This window comes from Tamandua tetradactyla, chromosome 15 (genome assembly GCF_023851605.1).
Source record: "Tamandua tetradactyla isolate mTamTet1 chromosome 15, mTamTet1.pri, whole genome shotgun sequence".
Taxonomy (NCBI): Eukaryota; Metazoa; Chordata; class Mammalia; order Pilosa; family Myrmecophagidae; genus Tamandua; species Tamandua tetradactyla.
Window position 1 is genome coordinate 71081610 of NC_135341.1, and position 27862 is coordinate 71109471.

A 27862-nucleotide genomic window follows, 5' to 3' on the forward strand; every position below is an offset into this window, starting at 1 on the left:
ATCTAAAATACAACAGAATTTCAGGCACCAGGAATCGAACCCTGTCTCGGGCATGGCAGGTGAGAAATCTGCCACTGAGCCACCATCACATTGCCCGAAAAAACTATGCTTTTATACCAATGAATTATGTGAAATAGAGTTGCCTTCTAATTTAAGTAATGTCTCTCCACTCAATTTCTGTTTTATTTTACAGGACCAGTGCCAAAGGTGCACCCATGAATATAAATAAGGTCTCTAATAGCCTGATTAGTTTTGGAAGAAAGTTGATTTCCCCAGCAGTGGCCCCAGGCAGTGCTGGTGGCCAGGTACCAGGTGGGAATAGCATCAGCTGCTCCACTGCTGTGATTCCTACCAGAACCTCAGCAGAGGTCCCAAGGCATCATTTACAACAGCAGCAGCAGCAGCAGCAGCAGCAGCAGCAGAGGCTGATGAAATCAGAGAGCATGCCAGTGCAATTAAACACAGGTAAGGAAAAAATGCTGGTAAATCATTATAGCCTGTGATTTCCTCACCTACCTAATAGGAAACAACCTCCAGAAATAGAAATTAATGCAAAATTTAATAAATAAAATTTGTTATATTAATCCTTTATAAGTTGGAATATCAGTTACTGTATTTTTCTTAATTAAAAACATTTTATTTGGTAAGTTGTTAAGGTATTTTTTTTAAACATTTATATCCCGGTATAGTTACATTTATGGCTTATGCATATGCAGGATAATGGCATGGACTTTCAGAACACAGAACTTGAGATCAGTTCTCTGTGTTCTCTGCTAACTTTGTATGGTAATGCTTCTGACTAGAAGAAAATCTGAAAGGGGGAGTTCCAGTACCATGGGCTTTAATGGTTATAGCATTCATTGGTGCATTGCAGTCATTGAGAGGAAGTGTGCCACCAACTTTGCACTCCCTTATCCAGCTGCTTTGTTTCTGAGAATAGAAACTAGAGCCTTGAGGAGGTAAAGTACAAAAAACAAAAAAACTAAAGTGTCTCAAGCAGCCAGAATAAGTGTCTGAGTCTTTGCACTGAAAGTTAGAACCATAGAATATTAGAGCACAGGAAACCTGAGAGATCATCCAGTCCAAATCCCTCATTTGATTAGTGAGGGCACTGACCCAGAGAGCAAGTGACCTGTCAGAGATCACACTACTTATTTGTAGCACTCCTACTACTGGGACTCAGGTAAGCACCTTTCTATTTCAGGGTTCTTTCTACTGTTTCATTTCTCTCAAGTACTTTACTCATGAGAACTCCTTTCCTGTTCCTACTCAGAACCTTTATATGAATTTATATGTATTTCTTCTGAGACATGATATATTAGGTTCCCCTTTTCATAGCCAATTAGAGATAGCTACATTTAATTTTAGTGGTGGGACTTTGCTATCTGTACTATAGAAGTAAGAAATAGTAACATGATGGCAGAAAATCTATAAAAAGCAACCCTAAAAAAAAAGCAATCCTAAAACCTCACAAAACATGTAATCTGGGACCCCTTAGTGTCAGAGCAAACATCCTGACACATTTCATTCATGTCTTCAAGGGTTCTCTGCATTATAGCAGTGTTCAATAGGTAGTGTTGACAATACTAGTAGTAATACTGTCTCTGAGAAGTGCTTAAACTATGGTCCGTCTACTCTGTTTAAGAAGGGAGTCCTTCCAAAATTATTAAAATTTTTTAAGTATTGGCACTTAAGTTGGTAAACTTAAGTTTAATGGACTTTGATTCCCCGGTGCTGCAGAATAATGAGTATGTGTGTATGAATGTGTGTGCATGTGTGTGTGTGTGTTCCTTCATTGGTTACATCATTTTATCCTCTGTATTTTTTTGCCTACATGAAATTTTAAGCTTTATATATTTTTTATTAGAACATCCAATTACCTTATATAAGAATATCTCATTTAAATTATGTTCTTTTTTTACTGTAGAGTTGTCACACATGATTTAAAGAAAAAAAGATTTCAAATCATTAACGTATTGTAAATGTATTCTAATGTCAGGAGACATGCCCACTTCCAGAATGAAAATGAATGTTATTTTATATATTTCTCAATTGTACTATTTTATTGTTCTAAACGAATATGATTTCAATATTGCTTTGATAACAAGCTGTAGTCAGTAGTAATTCTAACTGATGGCAGGCAAATGAGTCAGAGAATCTCTTAATGCTGTAGCTTAAATTTTCTGAGGAACCAAGCCAAATGACTGCAGAAATATAAAGTTGTGTCTCTAAGGAAATGTCAAGTATTAATATCACAGTAAGTGAGAAAGGAAGTGCATGGATATGGAACAATTGATGAAAACCAAGTCCCCAGTTATAAGGAGACAACAGCGCACTTAAGCAAAGTATTTGGAACATGAGTGTCAGTAGAGCATTTTGTAACTGATCCCTTTGCTGAAAGAAAGTGGCCTTGTTTGGCAACCCTTCTATTTTACTTCTGGTGCATTCCTCTCATGTCAGTCTATCAGAAAACCTTTTCTACTTCATATTCAAAGATGAATATTTCTGCTAATGTTTTTCCCTGCAGAAATGTTTGAGTAAAAGACAGAGAACAGTTCACAGAAGCAGCTACTGTAGTTTGATGCTCTTCCTCCATTCACCCATCACGAGACCCTGAGTATAACCTTGAAGTTCTCTGACCCTCTGCTTCGTTACCCTGAAACCAGAGATTTGGACTTATTCCCTAGGGAGCCTCACAGCTCTAAAAATCTATGTTTCTTTTGGTGAAAGATATATTTAACTCAGTTATGTTAATTATGGTGAAAAATAATTCTTCAAGATTGTGTCTTTATGCTGGTCTTTCCCTCACATATCCTGCTCTGCGATTGCACTGACACCTACAAGCATGCCCCCCGGTTCCAGAGATTAGTGAGCACAATATTTAGCTTAACAGGAGACTTATGTTGGGATATGATCCCTAATTATCTCAAAACAGTCATCTTCTTAATGCCTCTGAGGAAAGATAATGTAATTGCCTTTTTAGGGTACTCTACGGAAAATTTGAAAGTGTTTTGAAAAATGGCTATTTATAAAGATGAAAATGCTTATGATTTTCATAGTTTTGTTAAACTCTCAATTATTTGTGCTTATGTTGGGGATAGTTATATGGAAAATCGAAAATACACAATGCGTTGCTTGAAATGCACTCTGTGGTTTGTATTTGTGTTCAGGATGAAGTAATGAAGAAAGGAAGAGGTAATACAAATGTTCCCCCATGATTTTCTTGGTGATGATATCAAAATGAACTTTTAGTCTCTAAATGTACACTAATAGGTTATCCAGAAGCAGCAGAGATAAACAGGCAGCAGGTATAGAATTGAAAATCTCCAGCAAATATACAGACAATTTCATTTATCAGTACTATATTATGAAATAATATAAATATTATATGAAAATTCAGAAACTGATTAGTTCCATTAAAAGCTCTTTGTCACTTATTTAGGGGTATGTACCTATTTAAAGATTTTATTTCAGTTTCAGGAGAATGTAAATTTAGATACTATTAATTGATGGGGAGGATATAATTAAAACCCACGATTTCCAGATGATCTGGCCACGTTGTAAATCATAATTGTAGTAGTCAGAACACCAAGGGTGTGTTATTTAATTTAAAAATTGTTTTTTTTTATTATTATATTAAAAACAGAAGGGAAGCAAGCCTATTATCATACACAGAAAATGTGATGACTTTTAATAATGCATTTTTTAGCTTGTTAATTAAAAAATATCATAAGCTTTCAGATAGTGATATATCTGGAGGATTATTCTATTGACGGAGAGTGTCCTGAGTGTTGAACTTTGCCATCCAAGAAGGAACTCAAAGAACCAGAAACTCTTCCTTCTAAATGTTAGTGCACCTGTTCTTTGAAAGATCTCCTGTTATGTTCCCTTTTTTTTAACTTTCCTAATGCTCTTAAAATGACCTATTTTTTCCAGCTATTTCTTTTGTCTGTATTTTTAATTGCTTTTTGGTTTTGAATGCTTCTTTATTTTAAGCATTTACTATAATTCCAATTTACAAATGATATCTTGCTTGTAATACGTGTGTCAAGTTTAAAGAGTATGCATTTCACAGGTTTGTTTTTACATGTTGACATTTATAAGTGCATGTGGTAACTTACAAAATATTTTAATGACTATATGAAATTAGAACTTTTCAACTTGATTTGTAGCTTATTTAGGTCTTTATCTTATTTCTTCAAATAATTGAAGAAATTTTTTTCAAGTGTAGTTAAAAATAAATTTTGTCTCATATAAGAGAATATCAATTTCAGAAGAATGCCTATTTTTAATGATATTTCCTTTTTAAAATATTTATATTAATTTTTTACACTTTTGTTGTATTCTGTGTTGTACTTTATTTTTGGTAATTAGGTTGGTAAAAAAATACTACAGAATTATGTGTGAAAGAAAAGTAATACTGATTATTTCTTTTTTATGAAATCTAATTATTTTTTCTTATGAAATCCAGGCAATGTAGTTAAAGGAAGTGATGTTCAGGTTTCTGTTCCTGTCCAGACTCTAACTGACCTCCAAGGTACAGTTACCACGGCAATGTAGTATATCTCTTTGCCTACAGTATTATTATCATTGCCTTCTCCCAAATTCCATTTTTCACTTTGTCCACCCTCCATTCATACTGTTTAGCAGTTCACTACTGTTATTTAGCCACTGAGTGGCACTGTTGTTTAGAACACAAGTCTCCTCTCATATCAAAGCTTGGTGATGCCAAGCCTGGCTGTTATGTGGGTTTTCTATTAAGTGTGTACCAGCCTCTTTCCTTCAATTATATGATACACCCTTTATTTTTGGTCATTTCAACACTACACTTTGTGTGGCAGCTCATAATGAGGTGTTGTTTGTGTTGCACAGATACTCTATATTTAACAATTTAGAATCATCTGTTCTAAGTCAGAATAAGAAAATAGCAGTAATAAATAAAATTCATGTCATTTTCCTTAATTTAAAATATCACATAATATATACATATATTATGTATATAGTCATACTAGTAAGATTAAAGTGCTATTCTAATAATGATGTCTTCATAGAATTCATAGTATTTTATAAGTTAACAGATAAAAAAGGTTGTGATAAGGAGATGATTGATATAGTGACATTAACAAAAACATACTTTGACAATAGAGAAGTATATTGGTTTGCTAAATGCTGCCAGAAATGAAACAGTTTTTTAAAAAGGGAATTTATTAAGCTGCAAGTTTACAGTTCTAAGGCCATAAAAATGTCCAAACTAAAGATACTCTGACTTAAGGAAGGCCAATATCTGTCACATGGGAAGGCATGTAACTGGTGCTGCTGGTCCTTGTTCCTGCTTCTGTGGCTTCCAGCTTCTTGTGCCAGTGGTTTCCTCTCTAAGCATCTTTGGGCTTTCACTTGGCTCCTCTGGATCACAACTCTGTGTTCCAGCTTGCTTAGCATCTCATGGGAAGGCACATGGCGACATCCACTGGGCTCTGCATCTCCAAACATCTCTGTCTAGGCATCTGCTCTGTCTGTTGGCACTCTAGACATTTCCAAATCACTGTCGGTTCTCAAGCAACTGTCATGGAACTTCTGCATTTCCAAATGTTTGCGTGTATGTCTCCATCTAATCATAAGGCCTCGCCCACAATTGAGCGGGTCAGTCTCCATGGAAACAATCTAATCAAAGGTTTCTACCCTACAATATCTAGTCATGATTAAAGGACGTGGCTTTTCTAGGTTACACAACACTTTGAAACCAACACAAGGAGTGTAATCTATATAGTTTTGTTTCACAGGTACAGTTCCAGAATCATATGACTTTTCAGGGCTTCTCTAACTTGGGGATTCAATGTAAAGGTGTTAAATGATCTGCTTTTTACTATAGGCTTCTGTAATCAAATATATGGTATAAATAATATAAAAGGGCAGATGATCTCCAAATGATTTTTCTTTAGCCTTGTCAATTATTACACTTAAATGAATTCCAATATGGTCATCTGATATGGTAAAAACAACAACAACAACAAAAAAACGCAGGGCTTAAATTTGTTTGTTGAAATTAAAATATGAGCCCTTTAGCCAATTTTTTGCCCAGTGTTTTGTTACCCTCTCTGCAAGACCTGGGTGTGTCAGGTACAATCTCATTTTCCCTCTTTCTCTCCTAGGGCTGGCTGATTAAGATGAAAACTATGCTCATATTTAGGGTACCAGCAACTTTTAGAAAGCATTTAGTATTTGATATTCCCCATTTTTAAAAAAATATGAAATAATCTTCAAATGAAAAAGAAACACTCTGTCAGACTTCTTAATCTTATCTACATTTTAATATTTAATATTTTAAAATTTCATATAGATGCCAGGGAACACCAAAGGATTTTTTTTTAATTAGAGAACTTAGTGGGTCTACAGAAAAATCATGCATAAAATACAGGGTTCCCAGATACCACCCTATTTTTAACACCTTGCAATGGTATGGTTCATTTGTTACAATTAATGAAAGCGCATTGTAACTAATTTAGTGTTTACTATTTGTATTATACAGTTAAATGGATTTTTTTAGTAACATATACAATAAAAAATTTCCCCTTTTAACTAAATTCAATATATAATTCAGTGCTGTTAATTACATTCATAGTATTGTGTTACCATCACTACAATCCATTACCAAAACTTTTCCATCATCCCAAACAAAATTCCTGACATTTTAAGATTTAACTCCCTATTCCCTGCCACTCCCCCCCAACCCTACCCCACTACCATCCTTTATAAACCTATGTTTTTAGATTCTGACTTCAAGTTTGCTTATTCTAACTATTTCATATCAGTGAAATGATTCAATATTTGTCCTTTCTGTCTGGCTTATTTCATTCAACATGATGTCTTCAAGGTTCTTTCATGCCATCTAATGTATCAGAGCTTCAGTCCTTTTTACAATTGAGTAATAGTCTACTATGTGGATATACCACATTTTATCCCTCCATTCAGTGGTTAATAAACCTTGAGTTGTTTATGTCTTTTGACAGTTGTGAATAATGATGTTATGAACATCGGTGTGCAAATGTCTGTTTGAGTCCTTGCTTTCATTTTGTCTGAGTATATACCTAGAAGTGGGATTGCTGAGTCATAGCATAATTTTATACTTAACTTTCTGAGAAGCTGGAAAACTATCTTCCATAGAAGCTATACCATTTTTGCATTCTCATCAATAAATGGGTACTCTCATTTCTCTGCATCCTCTCCAACACTAATAATTTTCCATTTTTTTTAGTACTAGCCATTTTAGTAGGTATGAAATGTGATTTTCATTTGCTTGTCCCTAGTGGCTGATGAAGTTGAGCACATTTTTGGATGCTTTTTGGTCATTTATGTATCTTCTTTGGAGAAGTAGCTACTCAGTTCTTTTACCCATGTTTTCACTAGAATCTTTGTCCTTGTATTACTGAGCTGAAGAAGTTCTTTATGTATTCTGGATATTAAAACTTTATCAGATATGTGGCATCCAAATATTTTCACCCATCCTCAACAAAAATCCTCAACAAAATACTAGCAAACGAAATACAACAGCACATTGAAAGGATTATACACCATGATGAAGTAGGATTTATCCGAGGTATGCAAAGGTGGTCCAACATAATACATCATATTAACAGGGAAAAGGAAAAAAACCCACATGATCATCTCAATTAATGCAGAAAAGGCATTTGACAAAATCTAGCACTGCTTCTTGGTAAAAACACTTAAAGACTAGGAATAGAAGGAAACATCTGCAACATGATAAAGGGCATATATGAAAAACCCACAACTAACATCATACTTAATGGTGAAAGACGGAAAGCTTTCCCTCTAAAATCAAGAACAAGATAAGGATGCCCACTGTCACCACTGTGATTCAATTTTACTGGAAGTTCTAGCCAGAGCAGTTAGGCAAGAAATAAGGGGCATCCAAATTGGAAAGCAAGAAGTGAAGCTTTCCTATTTGCAGATGATACGATTCTATATAGAAGAAATCCTGAAAAATCCACAAAGCTCTGGGAGCTAGTGAAATGAACTAGCTAGTTCATTTAAAAAAAAATAAAATGACTAGTGGATTGTCATTTTACTTTCAAGATAAAGTCCTTTGAAGCACAAAGATTTTTCGTTGTTATGATGTCCTATTTAACTGTTTTCACTTTTGATGCTTGTAATTTGAGTCTAAAGTATAAGAAGCCATTGCCTAACATAAGGTCCTGAAGATGCTTTCCTATGCTTTCTTCTAGGAGTTTGATAGCTCCGGCTTTTCTATTTAGGTCCTTGATCCATTTTAAGTTGATTTTTGTATATGGGGTGAGGTAGGGGTCCAACTTCATCCTTTTGCAGATAAAGAGCTAGTTTTTCCAGCTCCATTTGTTGAAGAGAATCTTCTTTTCCACCTGAGTGTTCTTTGACCCTTTGTCAAAAATCAGTTGGCCATAAATGTGAGGATTGTTTATGAACTCTCAGTTTGATTCCATTGCTCTGTCCTGTGCCAGTACCAAGACATTTCAATCACTGTGCCTTTTTAATAAGATTGGGAAGTGTGAGTCCTCCAACTTTGTTCTTTACCAAGATGGCTTTGGTGATTCATGGCTCCTTACATGCCCATATAACTGTTTTTGTTCTTATTGTTTTATTTATTTTTGTTGCTGTTTTGTTTGTTTGTGTGTGCATGTGTTTTTTCTTCTTCTTGTTCTTTTTTTTTCTTCCCCATATAAATTTGATGATAGTAGTTTTCATTCTGCAAAGAAGGTTGTTGGAATTTTTAATGGGAGTGCATTGAATCTGTAAATTGCTTTGGGTAGACCTGACATCTTAAGGTAGGTAGTCTTCCAATCCATGAACACAGATGTCCTTTCATTTATTTTGATCTTCTTTGATTTATTTTAGCCATGTTTTATAGTTTTCCATGTACAAGTCCTTTATATCCTTGCTTAGTTTATTCCTAAGATACTTGATTCTTTTAGTTGCTACTATAAATAAAATTTTCCTGATTTCATCTTCTGATTGTTCTTGCTAGTGTATAGAAACACTCCTGATTTGGGGGTGTTGATCTTGTACCCCACCACATTGCTGAGTTCATTTCACTAGCTCCCAGAGCTTTGTGGATTTTTCAGGATTTCTTCTATATAGAATCGTATCATCTGCAAATAGGAAAGCTTCACTTCTTGCTTTCCAATTTGGATGCCCCTTATTTCTTGCCTAACTGCTCTGGCTAGAACTTCCAGTAAAATTGAATCACAGTGGTGACAGTGGGCATCCTTATCTTGTTCTTGATTTTAGAGGGAAAGCTTTCCGTCTTTCACCATTAAGTATGATGTTAGTTGTGGGTTTTTCATATATGCCCTTTATCATGTTGCAGATGTTTCCTTCTATTCCTAGTCTTTAAGTGTTTTTACCAAGAAGCAGTGCTAGATTTTGTCAAATGCCTTTTCTGCAGTAATTGAGATGATCATGTGGGTTTTTTTCCTTTTCCCTGTTAATATGATGTATTATGTTGGACCACCTTTGCATACCTCGGATAAATCCTACTTCATCATGGTGTATAATCCTTTCAATGTGCTGTTGTATTTCGTTTGCTAGTATTTTGTTGAGGATTTTTGCATCTGTGTTCCTCAGAGATATTGGTGGGTAATTTTACTTTCTTGTAGTATCTTAATCTGACTTTGATATGAGAGTGTTGTTGTCCTCATAGAATGTATTGGGGAATGTTCTTTCCTCTTCAGTTTTTTTCGAAGAGTTTGATTAGGATTGGTGTTACTTCTTGGAATGTTGGGGAAAATTCCCCTGGGAATCCATCTAGTTCTGAGCTTTCTTTTTTTGGAGGGTTTTTGATTGCTGATTCAGTCTCTTTACTGGCAATCCTGACTCCTCTGCCACATAACAAGGTACATTGCAATATCTCCTGGACAGTTCCTTCTCTTCTGGGTTCCATTTCAGCTTCATGCTTCTTGTTTCTTTCTCTCTCTCTTTCTGAATTCCATTCTTTGAGAACTCTAGTAATAGGATTAAGAACTTTTTCGATTGTGGTGGAGCACACTTTAACTGAAGGAACCTTATCAAAAGGTCTTACTTAGAATGGGTTTACACCCACAGGAATAGATTAAAATTAAAAACATGTTTTTCTTGGTACATACAGCTTCAAACTACCACAAATGGTTCATGCTTTTTTATCCATTCTGCAAATCTCTGCCTTTTGAGTGGAGAATTTAATCCATATATATATAAAGACATTTATAATGTAGGGTTTTTTTCTGCCGTTTTGCTAATTAGTCTCTCTAAGTCTTATAACTTTTTTGATCCTCAATTCTTACACTAATCCCTACTTTCATATTTATTTGATTTTTTCATAATTTTGATTTTCAAATTTATTTGATTTATTTCAACATATTGAGTTCCTTCTTATTTCTATCTGAATACATTTTCCATATATTTTCCTGTGGCTAGCACAGAGTTAAAATTTAACACCCTAAATATGTAGTAGTCATATTTGATTTGATAACAACTTAACTTCAATAACATACACATACACTGTTCCTAGTCCCCTCCATTCTCTACCTTTTTTTGTACTTGTTACAAATTATATCTTTGTATATTATAAATCCAAAACCATGGACTTATCAATACTTTTGATGCATTTGCATTGTAGCACCTGCAAGAATTAAAGAAATGAAAATACATATCAAAAAATAGAATACATATGGCCAGCGTTTTATAGTCCTAAAAGAAAGGTATGGTCTATTCCATATTAGCTGGATCAGTTTGCTTATTTGAATGAGGATCCAAACAAGATTTACACATGACTTTTGGTTCTTATGTCTGTTAATGCTCTCTTAATCAAGAACACCTTCTTTTTTATATATTTTTTTCCTATCTTTGATATGTTACAGAATCTCTGCAATCATATTTTTTGCATTTCTCACACTTGGGATATGTTTTTTTGTTTGTTTGTTTGTTTGGTTGGTTGGTTCTTTATGATATCTCTGCCTCAATAAATGGAAGTTATATATCTAGAAAAAAAATACAATACACTAGTATTGGCATTTGTAATTACCCAGACAGTTTTCTTACTGGAGATCTTTATTTCCTTATGCCACTTTGAACCACTATCTAGTGTTTTACGTTCATTTTGAAGAACTCCTGTTACCTTTGTTTATAGGGCAGGTCTAATGGTCATGAACTCCCTTAGCTTTGGTTTATATTGGAATTTCTTAATCTCACCCTCATTTCTTGAAAGAAAGTTTTACTGAATATAAAATTATTGGTTGCCAATCACTTTCTTTCCTCAGTGTATATATTTCAAGCCACTGCTTTCTTGCCTCCATGGCTTCTGATGAGAAATTGGCATTTGATCTAATTAGGATCTTTGTCCTCTGCATCCTTCAGTTTGTTCAATATGTAATGGGATGTATTGTCTTCAAGTTTATTCTGTTTTATGTTCTCTAGGCTTCTTAGATGTGCATATTCACATCTTTTACTATGTTTGGAAAGTTTTTTGTCATTATTTCATTGATTTCTTTTGCCCCTTTCTTTTTCTCCTTCTGGGACTCTCATAATGCATATATATTGGTATGCTTGATGGTGTCCCAGAGGTCTTGAAGACTACTTTTACTTTTTGCTCCTCAGCCTGAATCATTTCAATGGTCTTGTCTTTGAGTTCCCTGATTCTTACTTCTATCAGCTACAATCTGCCCTTGAAACCCTACAGGGACTTTTTCATTTCAGTTATTATGGTCTTCAATTCCTGTAGTTCTGTTTGGCTCCTTTTAAAATTTCTCTTTATTGAGATTCAGAAATTATTCATTCCTTGTTTTTCTGATGTCCTTTCACTCTTTCTCTGCATTTTCCTTCATCTCCTTGTAGAGACTAATATAATTTTTTAAAAGTTTTTGTCCAGTGTGCCCATCATCTGGTCTTCTTTATTGATGTTTTCTGGATATTTATCCTCTTCCTTTTTATGGGCTACCATTTCCTGTTTCTTTGCTTTTATGTAATCTGTTGTACATTGTACATTTTAATATTTTGAAATGTTATCTCTGTTTCTCAAGTTTGTATCCGGCTGGTTATATGACAGAGATTTTCTTAAGTGTCTAGATCTAAGAAAACCAAGCAAACTTAAGGAAAGAACAGCTTTCACTATCTTTGCAAATTAGCTTTGTGTTGGGCTGGTGCTCTCCCTCAGAGTTCAGCTGTCTTAGAAGGAAGGTCATCCCAAGGTGAATACAAAGTGCAGGATCCTCCCTGTCTTTTCAGAGCCTGTGTCTTGCCCTGGGCTTGTGCTTGCTAGTGGCCTTAGGAGTTCTCATGTTTTAGGAGCTTGAATGCTCTCTCTCCACTACAGGCTTTAAAACACGTAAACCTTTGCCCCAAGATGCCTACATCATTTGTTTTTTAAGCTGCTTTAACTGTCTTAAGCTGCTTTTTCCTGGAGAGCAAATACTGAAAGGTAGGGCATGGAGAGAGGAGTTTCCCAAGTCAGTCTTTCCCATATGGAACAAGGCCAGAGACCTACAAAGGGAGTGTCAGCTGATTGCAAACTGCCCTGGGGAGGGATGGGGCATGGGCCAGGAAGGACACCAGGAACTCCCCATAGCTGTACTTTCTTGACTTAGCTCCTGCTCAGCCAGTTCAGCTGAGGAAGTATTCAGTCTTTAAGTCTCCTCTTCCACTTTGTCCAGGGCAGATGGGAACAGTGGCCTCCCTTAGAGCCCAGCCCCCAGTAATTTGAAGTAGCTGTTAAAGCTGTGATCACACAACACCAGATCTTGGGGAACTGTATTTTTATGTCCCGCTCTGTCACCAGCAGGATGCAGCAGGAGCTGACCCCCATTGCTGCCACTGTGAGTTGCAGGTAACCACTGTGCAGAAAGAGCAATATACTAGTGTTTACTATAATTTATCAGCCTCTTTCTTCCACTTTTCCCTGGATGCTGTACAGTGTTCCACTGAACTCCAGAATTTTGAAATAGTTGATTCAGATGGTTGCTGCGTGTTTAATAGTTATTCTAGTGGTGGGACTGGTTTTTGGGAGCTTCCTTTCCTGCCATCTTCCCACAATCCTCTGCTCCAAAGGTTTTTTTAAATGCAATTTTATTTAGGTATATTCACCTGCTATATAATCTATCCAAAGTATACAATCAGTGGCTCACAGTAGCATCACATAGTCGTACATTCATCACCACAATGAGTTTTAGAATATTTTTGTTACTCCAAAAAAAAGAAAACCCAAAACATCCCATACCCCTTACCCCCACCATTATTATTTTTAACAGTTTTATTCACATATCATATGGTCCATTCTAGGTGTACAATCAATGGCTCTTGGTATACTCACATAGTTATACATTCACCACTACAGTTAATATGGAAATATCTTTATTTCTTCTGAAGAAAAAAATACCTTTTCCCTTATATCCTTCTATTATTGACGTTTAACATTGGTATAGTACTTTGTTACAATTAATGAAGGGATATAGCAATGTTACTCTTAGTTTGCATTAATAGTATTTTTCCCATTTATCACCTTTTTATTAACACCTCATAATAGTGACATATTTTTTTCTAATTCATGTAAGAACTTTCTTATATTTATACAATTAAACCATCATTGTCCACTCTAAGCTTCATTAAGTTACACAGTCCCAGTTTTTATCCTTTATCTTCCCTTCTGGTGACATACACAACTCTAGCCTTTTTCTTTCAACCATATTCACATTATTTGTTTTGTTAATTACACTTGTAGTATTGTGCAACCATCATACTGTTTTGTACTATTCTGAATTTCATTTCTGAACCTTTATAATCAACCTTATTGAACATAATGCACTCCTTAAGCATTGATTGCCCAATTTCTGCCCTCCTATTTTCTCATAAACAATGCTTTGGATTTTAACTCTCACTATAACTAGTTCATATTAGTGAAACCATGCAATATTTGTCCTTTATTTCTGGCTTATTTTGCTTAATACAACATCCTCAGGGTTCATCCATATTGTTGCACGTATCATGACTTCATTCCTTTCTACAGCTGCACATATATTCCATGGTATGTATACACCACATTTCACCCATCTGCTCACCCATAGCCCTCCTTTATATCCCCCTCTTATTTACATTTAGCTTTAGTATATTGCCTTTGTTACAATTAATGAAAGAATATTACAGTGTTACTGTTAACTGTAGAATTTAGTTTGCCTTAATTGTATTTTTTTCTGTATACCGTCCCATTTTTAACACCTTGTAATAGTGAAATATATTCTCATTCATGTAAAAACTTTCTTATATTTGTACAAATAACCACCATCATTGTCCATTCTAGGTTTCATTAAGTTATACAGTCCCAGTTTTTAATCCTCTAGCTTAATTTCTGGTGAGGTGCACAACTCTAGCCTTCCTTTTTCAACCATACTCACAGTCAGCTTTGTTAATTACATTTACAGTATTGTGCTGCCATCATGCAGTATTGTGCTATCCATTTCCAAACCTTTACAGTCAACCTTATTGAACATTCTGTACTCCTTAAGCATCAAGTGCCCAATCTCTACCCTTGTTCTATCTCCTGATAACCTGTGCTCTCTAATTTAACTCTGTTTACTCATTATACTTAGTTCCTATTAGTGAGACCATACAATATTTCTCTTTTTGTTTCTGGCTTATTTTGTTTAACATAATGTCTGTTCATGTCCCTGCTTTCAGTTCTTCCAAATATATACCTAGTAAAGAGATTGCTTGATCATATGGCAATTCTATACCAGCTTCCTGAGGAACCACCAAACTACCTTCCAGATCATATGCATCATTCTACATTCCCACCAGCAGTGAATAAGTGTACCTATTTCTCCACATCCTCTGAGCATTTGTCATTTTCTGTTTTGTTTTTTGTCGGTTCGTTTTTATAATGACCATTCCAACAGGTGTGAGATAGTATCTTATTGTGTTTTTTATTTGCATTTCCCTAATGGCTAGTGAAGTTGTGCATCTTTTCATATGCTTTTGAGCCACTTGTATTTCCTCTTTGGAAAAGTATCTATCCCTGTCTTTTGCCCATTTTTGAAACTGGGTTGTTTGTCTTTTTGTTGTTGAGTTGTAGGATCTCTTTATATATTCTGGATATTTAACTCTTATTAGATATTCAGTTTCCAAATATTATCTCCCATTGAGTAGGCTGCCTTTTTACTTGCTTGACAAAGTCCTTTTATGTACAGAATTGTTCAATTTTGAGGAGATCCCATTAATTATTTCATCTTTCATTGCTTGTGCTTTGGATGTAAGGTCTAGGAAACCACCTCTTCTCACAAGATCTTTGAGATACTGCTGTCCATTTTCTTCTAAGATTTTATGGTCTTAGCTCTAATGTTTAGGTCCTTGATCCTTTTGGAGTTAATTTTTGTCCAATACGTGAGATAGATGTCCTCTTTCATTCTTTTAGATATGGATATCCATTTCTTGAAACACCATTTGTTCAAGAGGCTGTTCTGTCCCAGTTAAGTGAGCTAGGCTACCTTGTCAAAAATCAATTATCTGCAGATGAGTGGGTCTGTTTCTGAGCTCTCAATTTGATTTTGTTGCTTGGTGTTTTGATTTGTTAAAACTGTTGGAATGCAATATACCAAAAACAGGTTGGCTTTTACCAGGGGATTTATTAGGTTACAAATTTATAGTTCTAAGGCCATAAAAATGTCCAAATTAAGGCATTAAGAGAAAGATACCTTCTCTCAGGAAAGGCTGCCAGCATCTGGGTTTCTTCAGTCACCTGAGAAGGCACATGGTGAGGTCTTCTGGATCTTTTCTTCTGAGTCTGGTTTCAAAATGACTCTGTCAGCTCCTTTGGGTACTTCTGGCTTCCACAGGGGGTGTTTTCTCTCCCTCTTAGCCCAGGGCATTTTCTTTTAAGCTTTTTTCCTGCATCCTTCACTTGGTTTCATCTCTCTGCTTTCTGTACATCTCTCTTTCTCTGTTTTTTGGGTTTTTTTTTTGCATGGGCAGGGGCCAAGAATTGAACCCAGGTCTCTGGCAAGGCAGGCAAGAATTCTTCCACTGAGTGTCTCTCTGTGTTTTCTTTTATTCTCTTCATAGAGGACTCCAGTAAAAGGATCAAGACCCACCTTGAATTGGGTGGGTCACACCTCCATGGACACAACCTAATCAAAAGGTTCCACCTACAATAGGTCTACACTCACAAGAATGGATTAAGAAAACAGTCTTTACTGTGATACATAACAGATTCAAACCAGCGCAGTCACTATATCTATTTTTATGCCAGTAAAATACTCTTTTTACCACTGTAGCTTTGTAATATGGTTTAAAGTCAGGTAATATGAGGCCTCCAAATTCATTTTTCTTTGGCAAGATGTTTTTGGCTATTCGGGGAACACTGCCCTTCCAAATAAATTTGATTATTGGTTTTTCTGTTTCTGCAAAGTAAGTTGTTGGGATTTTGATTGGTATTGCATTAATCTATAAATCATTTTGGGTAAAACTGAACTCAACTGTATTTATTCTTCTAATTCATGAACACAGACCTTACTTCCATTTATTTAGCTCTTCCTTGATTTCTTTTAGTAATTTCTGTAGCTTTCTCTGTAGCTTTATGTTCTTGATTAAATTTATTCCTAGATAATTTGATCTTGTTGCTATTGTAAATGGAATTTTTTTTCTTGATTTCCTTCTCAGATTACTTATCACTAGTGTAAAGAAACACTATTTATTTTGTATCTTTGTATCTGATATTTGAACTTATATCCTGCCACTTTGCTGAACTCATTTATTAGCTCTAGTATCTTTGTTATAGATTTTTCGGGACTTTTTACCTGCAGGATCATGTTATCTGCAAACAGTGAAAGTTTATTTCTTCCTTTCCAATTTGGATGCCTTTCATTTCTTTTTCTCACCTAATTGCTTAAGCTAGACCTTCCAGCATAATGCTGAATAACAATGGTGATAGTAGGCATCCTTGCCTTGTTCCTGATCTTAAAGGGAAAGCTATCAGCCTTTCACTGTTAAGTATGATGTTAGCTGTGGGTTTTTCATATATGCCCTTTATTATGTTGAGGAAGTTCTTTCTATTCCTATCTTCCAAAGTATTTTTATTAAGAAACAATGCTGGATTTAGTTAGATGCCTTTTTTGCATCACTTGAGATGGTTATGTGGTTTTCCCTTTTGATTTGTTAATAGGTCTGTTACATTAATTGATTTTCTTTTGTTGAAGCAACCTTGCATACCTGGGATAAAACCTACTTGGTCTTGATGTATAATTCTTTTAATTTGCCAATGAATTCAATTTGCAATTATTTTGTTGAGAATTTGTGCATCTATATTCACTAGAGAATGTAATTTTCTTCACTTGTAGTTCCTTTGTTTGGCTTTGGTATTAGGGTAATGCTGACTTCATAGAATGAGTTAGGTGGCTTCCCCTCCTCTTCAATTTTTTTGAAGTCTTTGAGTAAGATTAGTATAATTCTTCCTGGAGTGCTTGGTAGAATTCACATGTGAAACCATCTGGTCCTGCACTTTTCTTTCTTGGGAGGTTTTTGGTGCCTGAGTCAATCTATTTACTTGTTGTTGCTTTGTTGAAAGTTTTCTGTTTCTTCTTAAATCTGTATAAATTATTCATATGTTTCTAGGAAATTGTCCGTTTCATCTGAGTTGTCTAGTTTGTTGGAATTCAGTTGTTCATGGTATCCTCTCATTGTGTCTTTTATTTCTGCGGGGTCAGTAGTAATGTCTCCCATCCAGTTTCTGATTTTATTTATTTGCATCCTCTCTCTTTTTTACTTTGTCAATCTAGGTAATGGTCCATTAATTTATTGATTTTCTCAAAGAACCAACTTCTGGTTTTGTTGATTCTATCATTTTTATATTTTCATTTACATTGATTTCCCTCTCAGCACTGCCTTTGCTGTGTCCGTAAGTTTCGATAGTTGTGTTCTTGTTTCATTTGCCTCGAGTTATTTACTGATTTCTCTTGTAATTTCTTCTTGACCCACTGGTTCTTTAGGAGTGTGTTTTTTAGCCTCCATTTATTTGTGAATTTTCCAGCCATCTGATTGTTACTGATTTCCAGCCTGATTCCATTATGATCCGATGTTTTGTATAAGTTCAGTCTCTAAATTTATTGAGACCTGCTTTGTGACCCAACTTATATCTATCTTGGAAAATGATCTATGAGCACTCTTCAAATCTGTTGTTGTATGTCTCCATTATATTTTTCATCTCTTTTGTTGTGCCTTTCATTACCATAAGTTCTGTTTTTTGCAAGTGTCCAGGTTCTTCTTTATGGTCACTCAGTGCCTTCTTTATATCTTTAATCTCTTTTGCCACATTTTCCTTCAACTCATTGAATTGATTTAAAAGGTTTAACATTCATAATTAGTAGTTTCCAATCCAGTATCTCATCTGAAGTTTTAGTTTGTTCATTTACTGAGCCATATCTTCATGCTTCTAGTATGATTAGTAATTTTTGTCTAGGCATCTGATTTTCTTAATTAGTTTATTCTGGAGGTCATTTTCTCTTCCCTGGAGTTTCATCTTAATTGGCTTTGTGCTATGTTCTTTGACATTTGGTTTAACTTATTCTAGACCTCTAGCATAGTTTCTGTTTAGCTGATCAGAATTTTTTCAGCTCTTATTTTTCTGATTCTTTTCTTGCATATCTGGAATGATTTTTGAGATTACCCTTTTTAGTGTAGTTGTTCCAGGGAAAAGCTTTCTGTTCCCTCTTCCACCTCAAGAGATGTTAATATTCTGCTTATTGTGTTTTTTGCCTCTATATGTTTTTAACCCTTTTTTGTTACCCTTAGCAGTTTTTACCTGAAGGGCTGATACTGGAATGAGGGTTGCCCCAGAAGGAATCTGCCCCAGTCAGTTTTTCCCAGACAAGACAGGTCCAGGACTCAGAAAGGGTGTGTAGTTCAGTATCAAGGTTCCCTGGGGATGAGACTAGCAGGGTGCTAGTCTTTCCTATGAAACCTCCATATTCTGTGCTTTTCCTGTTCTGCCTGGCAGATGGCACTTTTCAGCCCACTGACCTCCACAGTCCTAGGATGGTACTCTGCCTTTAATTCTTAGCTGACTCCTCCCTGCCTGGGGTGTGGTTGAGACAGAGGCTGCAAGGAAAAGTTATTTGAAACTGTTGCTCTTTTCCCTGCCCCTGGAGTCTGAGTTAGCTAAATAACAGTCTCTACCTGTGCTGGGCCTTGCCCTACTCCCTGTCTTCGTGGGGAGGAGCCACTCTTCTACCCCCTGTTCCTTGCAGGCTGGAAAAGTTACAGGTCTCTCAGGCAACCCCACTTCTACCCCTACCAGAATGTGTTTTAAACAGAGGCTGGGCTCCACTTTTTGTAGGTTGAAATTGTAGCTGATATCCAAGCTCCTAGGATCTGATTTCTATGAATGACAGCCACTACTTGCACTGGGTGCTGCCCTCCCTCTTTTCTTGGGGAAGATCTGCCCTTTAGGGAACTGTCTCTATGACCTGATTACTCTGTCTCTCAGTTACCCTTACTTCCACCCCTGCCTGGGACAGGGCTGAAAACAGAGACTACTGGCTGCTTTCTTTAATGGGCTTTTTAGTTATTATTAATCCAAAAAAATTTAAAAATTAAAAAGCAAGAATAATTATTATTAATCAAATCTACAGTTGGTGCCTGACTGAGTTCCCCTTCTTTGCTATGAGGAGAAAGTACTTCTGTTTCCCACCAGGGAGCGACTGCGAGTCAGCCTGCCATGCCAGTGGGTTTCCATAGCTTGGAAGGATTTGCTTACAGCTCTTGGCTGTGATTTATCAGTCTTGCATTTTCACTAGTTTCCTGGCTGGTGTATGGTGTGTGTCTGGTATTCCAAGTTCTCCAAACAGTTGTTTCAGACAGTTCCTGGCAATTTACCAGCTGCCCTGGTGAATGGACTAAACCCTATAACTCCCTGTGCAACCATCTTATTTTCTCTGCTCTAAAGGTTTTAATCAAGGAAGGCCTACTTCAGGAAGATGCTCACAGTATTCTAACTGCCTTTGTAAATATGCATTCTCTGCCAAAAATTACCTTTCCAAAGCCACACCCCACCTATCCCCACCCTCTTCAGATTTTAAGATTTGGCTTATACCTCCTCTAATGGCCTGAGAAAAGATGGGAGATACTCTCCTTTGTGCTCTTAGATTCCTGTATTTGCTTTTATCACTTTGGATTGTAGGTTAGTGTAGGTGTACAAGTCTATATTTCCCTAGTATTGCTATTTTGGAAGCTTTTTAAGAGCTCCTGTTAGGATCATCTCCCCATACCCAATGCTAGACAGAGCATTCTATGAGTATTTCATGAGCTACATCCACATTCTTGTTCTCTGATGTTTGGTCATCAATAAATGACTTTGTAAATGAAATGCATTCCTGAGGCGGCTTAAGAATTTATATTTTAATTATGTATTTAATTATATATTTAATATAATTTAAAATACCTTATAAATATTTTAAATGATTTCTTGGGTCAGGATTCCTGATAAACCATCTGTGAGGCAGAGATTTGTATATAGACAGTTTATTGGGGAGTGCCTCGAGATGAACACCTAGGGATGAAAGAAGCAGCACTGGGCAAAAGGAAGAGTTGAACTGCTTTGTAGTTGTTACAGGAACATCTGGAGTCAGGATGGTCCTTGAGAATTGTCCACCTTGAAGCAAGGAGGCAGCCTTTTCTCTTTGCCACCCCAAACCATTCACTGGATTCAGGCTACCCCTGGGGCAGCATCATGATCTTGGGCAAGGAAGCTCTCTTCAGCTAAAGGTAGTTTCCATAGAGGAAATCAGTATTCCTAGAATCTGGGGGAATGGCTGCCTCAGTCCCAAAAGGGGAACCAGGGCAGCACACCAAAGCCACATAACTAAGAATATGCCTCTAAGAATAGGCTTTAAATTTTAGTGCAACAAAAGAAACATTTAATCTTATTCTTATTAGTGAAAACTTTAAACAGTTTATAGAGCTTCAAAACCACTGTGCAGATTATGAGTTACAAGCTAGTTGCAAATTCTGATCCGTCAGCTCAGGAGATGTGCAGGTGCAACCAAAGTGCATTACAACTGTTGTCATTTTCTAGATGTATTAGACAAGAAAAGGATGTCTGGTACCCTATCCTCCTGTCTCAAGGCAACAGTACTTCAACTTTCCAGGGGGGTGGACAAGTGCCTGCACTTTTCTTACACTCTTCAAAGGAAATTCTGCATCATCCCCTTTAGGAACATGGTCTAGTGACTCCATTTTCTAAATTAAGTTCTAAATGCTTGCATTCCCAAAAGGTATAAAATGTTAGTAAGCCAATTTACATAATTGAGAAGAAAAGTGTTTTGTACCAGAATTCTATGTGAGATGTAGGCCAAGCACTTTAATACTACCACTGACTAGGGACTTGATAATTCAGAGATGAATTGAACCAGAGTTGACCTTAGCGTTATCATTAAAAAGTAGTTAGCTAAGGAAAATAATAGCTGCAAAAGAAATTATTTTTTCTTTTTAATTTTAAACTAATAATAGTTGAGAGTTGAGTGTTGATGCAACTCATGGGAACATATTGCTTTCAAATTCTTTCTGAATTGTGTATTTTTTCTCACGCAGTAAATAACTGATAAGCTAATATATTAAAGAAGATATTCTAAGGAATTCTCTTAGGCATGTTATTACCTTATTTTGTTATCATGATTACTTAAAAGAAATAACCTGCATGTTGTGAGAAACATTTGGAAATTTAAATTTTTCATTGGTTTATACCTGTCCCATGTTATCCCACATGTGCTTTTTAAGCACTTTAAATGTTCTCTGAGTATAAAATATATACTGGATTTCAAAGAGTCAGCATGAAATAAGGAATATAAAGCATCTCAATGTTTCATATTGACTACATATTATAATGATCATGGTTTACATATATTGGATTTAATAAAATATGTTATTAAAATTAATTATTCCTTTTACTTTTTAAAGTGTGGATAAAGAAAATTTTTAATTATATATGTGGTTCACATTATATTTCTGTTGGGCAACACTATTTTATATTGTCTTATCTGAATATTACAAATGAAACATCAGCAGACCTTTCTTTATTGAAGCCCTCCAATGTTCCAGCCACTGTGAGCTTTTCCCAACAGGCGGAGCTGGTAATAATTATAGTCCCTGCTCTCAGGGAAATCTGGACCTTTGTAATTCAGCCAGGAACATTATTGAACACAGAGGCCTTTATCATCAGCTATTTTCTGTTTCTAGAAAAAGCCTTCTCGAAATATATTTACCTCAAAATTCCTGGACCATGCACCCAATAAATATATATATATTTATATATATAATATATGTATAATAAAATATATATATATTTATCCTAAAAGTTGGGTAGGTGGGCCTGTTTCTCAAGTTTTATTTTATTTTTTGTCATTTTGATTTAATGACTACTTGTGGTCACCCTATATGATGTAGTAATGTTACATGTATTGGCATAGTCTTTAAATTTGGACAAATCTGGGTTTAATTTATGACGTCGCTAGCTATCTACATAATTGTATATCCTTGGGCAAAATAATCTCGCTGAGCCTCAGTAGCCCTATATGTAGCCACATCACAGTGTCAAGATTAAATGAGATAGTATGTGTGTTAGTTTGAAAGCTGCTGGAATTTAGTATACCAGAAATGGAATGACTTTTATTAGAGGAATTAATAAGTTACAAGTTTACAGTTCTAAGGAAATGAAAGTGTCCAAATTAAGGCACCAACAAGAGGTTACCTTCACTCAAGACCAATGAGTCAAAAACACCTCTGTCAGCTGGGTAGTCACATGGCTGGCATCAGCTGCTGCCTTGCTCCTGGGGTCTCTGTTGCTTTCAGCCTCTGTTCCTGTGGGGGTTCCTCATTTTTCTTCTCCAGCACTGGCTTTCATCTCTTGGCTTCCCTTGGCTCTCTCCAGCTTCTGGCTTGCTTAACATCACAAGGCAATGTCTTCTGGGCTCCAGGCATCTCCAAACATCTGTGTGTCTGTTCTCCAAGTGTCTGCATCTGTGTCAGCTCTGCTGTGAAGTTTCTGTTGGCTCTGAAGCATCTGGTCTTTTCGCCAAAATGTTTCCTCTTTTAAAAGACTCCAGTAAACAAATCAAGACCCACCTGGATGGGTGGAGTCACATCTCCTCTAATCAAAAGGTCACACCCTCAATTAAGCATGCCACATCTCCATGGAGATCATCTAATCAAAAGTTTCCACCCTATAGTATTGCATCAGAATTAAAAGAAACAGCTGCTTCCACAAGATTGGATCAGTATTAAAACATAGCTTTTCTGGGGTACATAATACTTTCAAACCAGCACCGTATATGTAAGTTCCAAATATGCTCATAGACTAATGTTTTTCAAAGATTATATTGCTATAGTGTATTCTGATTTTCTGATTTCTTCTTCAGGTATACATACTAGGGTAATATATAGAGAGAAGTTTGAGGAACAAAACAAATATTTGCTACAGTACAAATCAAATCTAGAAGCAAAGAAAAACTTTCTCTTTCTTGATTTCATTATTATTTTATCATGGAAAGAGTTGATTTATACAAACTGGGATAGCTTCTTTTTTTTTTTCTCAAATAGTATTATAGTTTTCTTAATGGAAAATTTTCCCAGAAGATTTTGATAGAATTTTACTTACAAATTTCAGAAAGTGTTTCAGGCAATTGAAATTTCACAGGATTTGCAATATATGTATATATTCATAACTATTTTTTCAGCAACATACTAATTTTGCAAGAAAATGAAAAAAGTTTAATAACTCACAATATTATAACTTTTTCTGGAGTATAATAAAATTTAAATTATTCTTCCTGGAATTTTACATTAACTCAGAATTTGAACTATAATGTCAAATATTGAGAGTAGAGATCATAAGTAGAGTATAATAATCACAGGAATAAAAAAGAAAATTTCTTAGAGCTGAATAAAGAATTGGCCTGAAGATTGAAAAAAATCCAGCAAGCAAGATGAAAATAAAAAGAGAAACCTGAGAAACCCCATGGACAATCTACAGAACTTCAAAAATGAAGAGGAAATCCTAAAATCTCCCCTAGGGAACAAAATACATATATATATATATTTTTTAAGATATTCTTGACTGACATCAACCTTCTTATTAATAAAATTGAAGGTCAAGAGATGTTTGACTTTATTTTCAAAGTTCTAAGGGGAAATTGTTTTGAACTAGAATCATACTCTAAGCCAAATTAGCATTCAAATGGGAAGATAAAATATACATTTGGGACCATGCAAGAACTCAGGTCTGCCAACAGAGCTACCTCTCTTAAACTCCCCACCTTTTATTTATACACATAAAATCTCTCCCTTTGTAAATATAAAATCACCTTTCTAAATAACTCTTAAATTAATAAGAAAAAAAAATTACATACTTTTTAGAAGTCATTGTTCATGATAGTACTATATATCAAAACTCTGAGAAAGGCAAAATGATATTTAGAGGAAATGAAATTCTTTTAAAATAAAAAAGACTGGAAAATAAATGGGCTAAATATACAATTCAAGAAAATTAAAAAAGCACACCAAAATTAACCTAAAGAAAGAAGAATGAAAAAATGTGTAAGGATAAAAGAAGATCTCAAGAACACATAAAGTGGAGTAGGTCCATGAAACCAAAAAGTAGTTCATTAAAAACAAGTAATCCAACAGGACTGCACACATAACCCAGAAACGACTTCTGAAAGGCAGAACCTCTTAACCCTAGATGAACTGGAGGTTCTGGACAAGCAGGAAGAAAGCCTGAAAACAGAGTTGTAAACTGTCTGCTGAAGCATTGAAGGTATGCACTCCCAACACACACACACAGACACACAGAGGCCCTCAGCAAAAGCTGAGCAACTTACTGGTTCAAGGCATTAGGTAAATCTCTGTCCAATCATTGGCTCACCACTAAACCAGTTAGAGATTTCAGTGGCCACACACAACAAGGAATATAGACTTTACAGAATTAGTTTAGAAAAGTCACTTTTAAAATGGGAAAAACAGCAACAAAAACAAATCTGGGGGAGAGGGAGACCTATGAAGGTAGACTCAAATTATCCAAGCTGCCTCATTATATTATTAAAATGTCAGTTTTTCAATGAAAATTATGAGATGCAAAGAAACCAGAAGATATGACTCATACACAGGCAGAAAGAAGTCAATACAAACTGTCCCTGTGTACAAATTTTAGACTTAACTAGGTAAAGACTTTATATCAACTATTATAAAATATTCTTTAAAACTAAACAAAACTGGGTGGGCCATGGTGGCTCAGCAGGCAGAGTTCTCACCTGCCATGCCAGAGACCCAGGTTTGATTCCTGTTGCCTGCCCATGCAAAAAACTAAATGAAACCATGTCTAAAACTCTAAAGACTATATGCAAACAGTGTTTCACCAAGAGAATACCACTAAAGAGATAGAACTATCTAAAAAGAACCAAACAGATACTCTGGAGTTGAAAAGTACTATAAATGAACTGAGAAATTAATTGGAGGAGCTCAGCAGCAGATTTGAGCAGGCAAAAGAGAGAATCAAAATTTGAAGATCAGTCTATTGAGATGATATAATCTGAGGAATAGAAAAACAAAAGAATGAAGAAGTAAGAACAGAGCCTATGGAATTTGCAGGATACCCTCAAGCATATAGATACAGATAGAAGGAAAGGACATACAGGTACACATAGAGGGAAAGAAGTGAGAGGGAGGCAAAAAGAATATATGAAGAAATATTGAGTAAAATATTCCACAATTGTATAAAAAGCATTAGCTTACACATCCAAGAACCTCAGCAGACTCCAAGCAGGATAAACCCTGAGATCCACACCTAGACACATCATAGTCAGACTGTCAAAAGCCAAAGCAAAAGAATATTCAAAGCAGAAAGAGAAAAACAGCTCAACACATACAAGGAATCCTCAAATAAAATGAACAGCTCAATAAAATTAACAACTCATCAACAACCATGGATACATGTTCAAAGTGATAAGGGAAAAAAAATCTGTCAATCAGGAATTTAATATCCAGCCAAACTTCCTTCCAAATTTAAGAAATTAAGACATTCCCAGATAAACAAAAACAAACTAAAGAGAGCCTTGAAACTGAAATGAAGACACAGAATATTAACTTTAGTCTACATGAAGAAATAAAAGGCACTGATAAAGTAATTATGTAAGTAAATATAAAAGACAGTATAAAACTATTTTTTGTATCCCTTATTTTTGTATCATTTAAAAGACAACCATCTAAAGCAACAATTATACATGTTGAAGACTATAAAGTAAAAAACTGAAATTGTTATGACAACATAAAGGAGAGGGGAGGGAAAGTTTTCTTTATTATTTTAGGAGCAAAGTTTTCTTTATTATTGAATAGAACTAGTATTAATCTGAACTAAATTGTTAAGATTATAACAATTGAACAATTGAAGTTGTAATCGTCAATGCACCCACTAAAAAAATAATTCAAAAAATATATATATAGTAGAAGAAATTACATGACATGGGAATTGAAATGAATATAGACACAAAAACCCTCAACAACTTATTAGCAAATGAATCCAGCAACATATTTAAAAAATTATGCATCATGACCAAGTGGGATTTATCTCAGGAGTGCAAGGTTAGTTTAGCATGCAATTTTCAATGAATTAATATTCTATATTAATAGAATAAAAGACAGAAACCACATGATCATTTCAACAGATGCAGCAAAAGCATTTGACAGAATCCAGCATCCTTTCATGTGTGGGTTTTTTTTTTTTTGTTATTTTGTTTTTGGGTGCATGGTCTGGGAATTGAACCCAGGTCTCCTGCATTGAACGTGAACATTCTCTCATGAATCACCTGTGCGCCCTTCATCTTTTCATGTTAAAACAGTCAAAAAACTGAGAAAGGAAACTTTCTCAGTCTGATAAAGGACATCTATAGAAAAACCCACAGTTAACATCATTCCTAATGGTTAATGAATGAATGCTATCTTCTTAACATGAAGATTAAGATAAAGATCATTTCCCACATCCTTCAACGTTGTACTGAAGGTTGTAGCCAGGACAGAACAATTAGACAATATATCTATATATAAAAAGCATCCATATCGGAAAGGAAGAAGTAAAACTATCTCTATTTACAGATGATATGATCTTGCATATAGAAAATCCTAAGACATCCACAAAATAACTCCTAGAACCAATTAAATGTATTCAGCAAAGTTGCAGGATGCAAGATCAGTATACAAAAATCAACTACATTTCTATACACTAACAATGAACAATCCAGAAAGGAAATTAAGAAACAATTCCTTTTATAATTGTATAAAAATACTTAGAAAAAGGGTGGTGCAATGGTGACTCAGTGGCAGAATTTTCACCTGCCATGCCAGAGACCCAGGTTTGATTCCCAGAGCCTGCCCATGCCAAAACAAACAAAATATGTATTTTTTAAAAATACTTAGAAATGAATTTGACAAAAATGCAAGAAGATGTGTACATTGGAAACTATAAGACATTATTGCAAAAAATTATAGAAAACTTAAATAAATGGCAAGACATCCTATATTCATGAATCAGAAAACTTAATATTGTTTTAAGATGGCAGTGCTACATAAATTGACCTACATAATCATAGCAATCTCTATCAAAATCCCAGAAGCCTTTTTTCCAGAAATTGACAAGCTTATCCTAAAACCCATATTCTGGAATCAGAATAGAAAAACAACCTTTAAAAAAAGGAACAAAGTTGGACTACTCACACTTTCCAATTTCAACACTTACTACATAACTGTAGTAATAGAGTGTGATACTGGTTTAAGAATAGACATATAGAAGAATGGAATAAAATGGAGAGTATAGAAG

At 35.2% G+C, this 27862-nt stretch overlaps 1 protein-coding gene across 1 annotated transcript in view; it reads left to right on the top strand.

Annotated features, from left to right (window-relative positions):
- Positions 1 to 27862, top strand: part of TBC1D5 (TBC1 domain family member 5) — a 741161-nt gene that overhangs the window by 622455 nt on the left and 90844 nt on the right. The window contains exons 18-19 of the mRNA XM_077130039.1: positions 194 to 465; positions 4472 to 4537. Coding sequence (XP_076986154.1) covers positions 194 to 465; positions 4472 to 4537 — 338 coding nt within the window. The remainder of the gene's footprint in view (positions 1 to 193; positions 466 to 4471; positions 4538 to 27862) is intronic.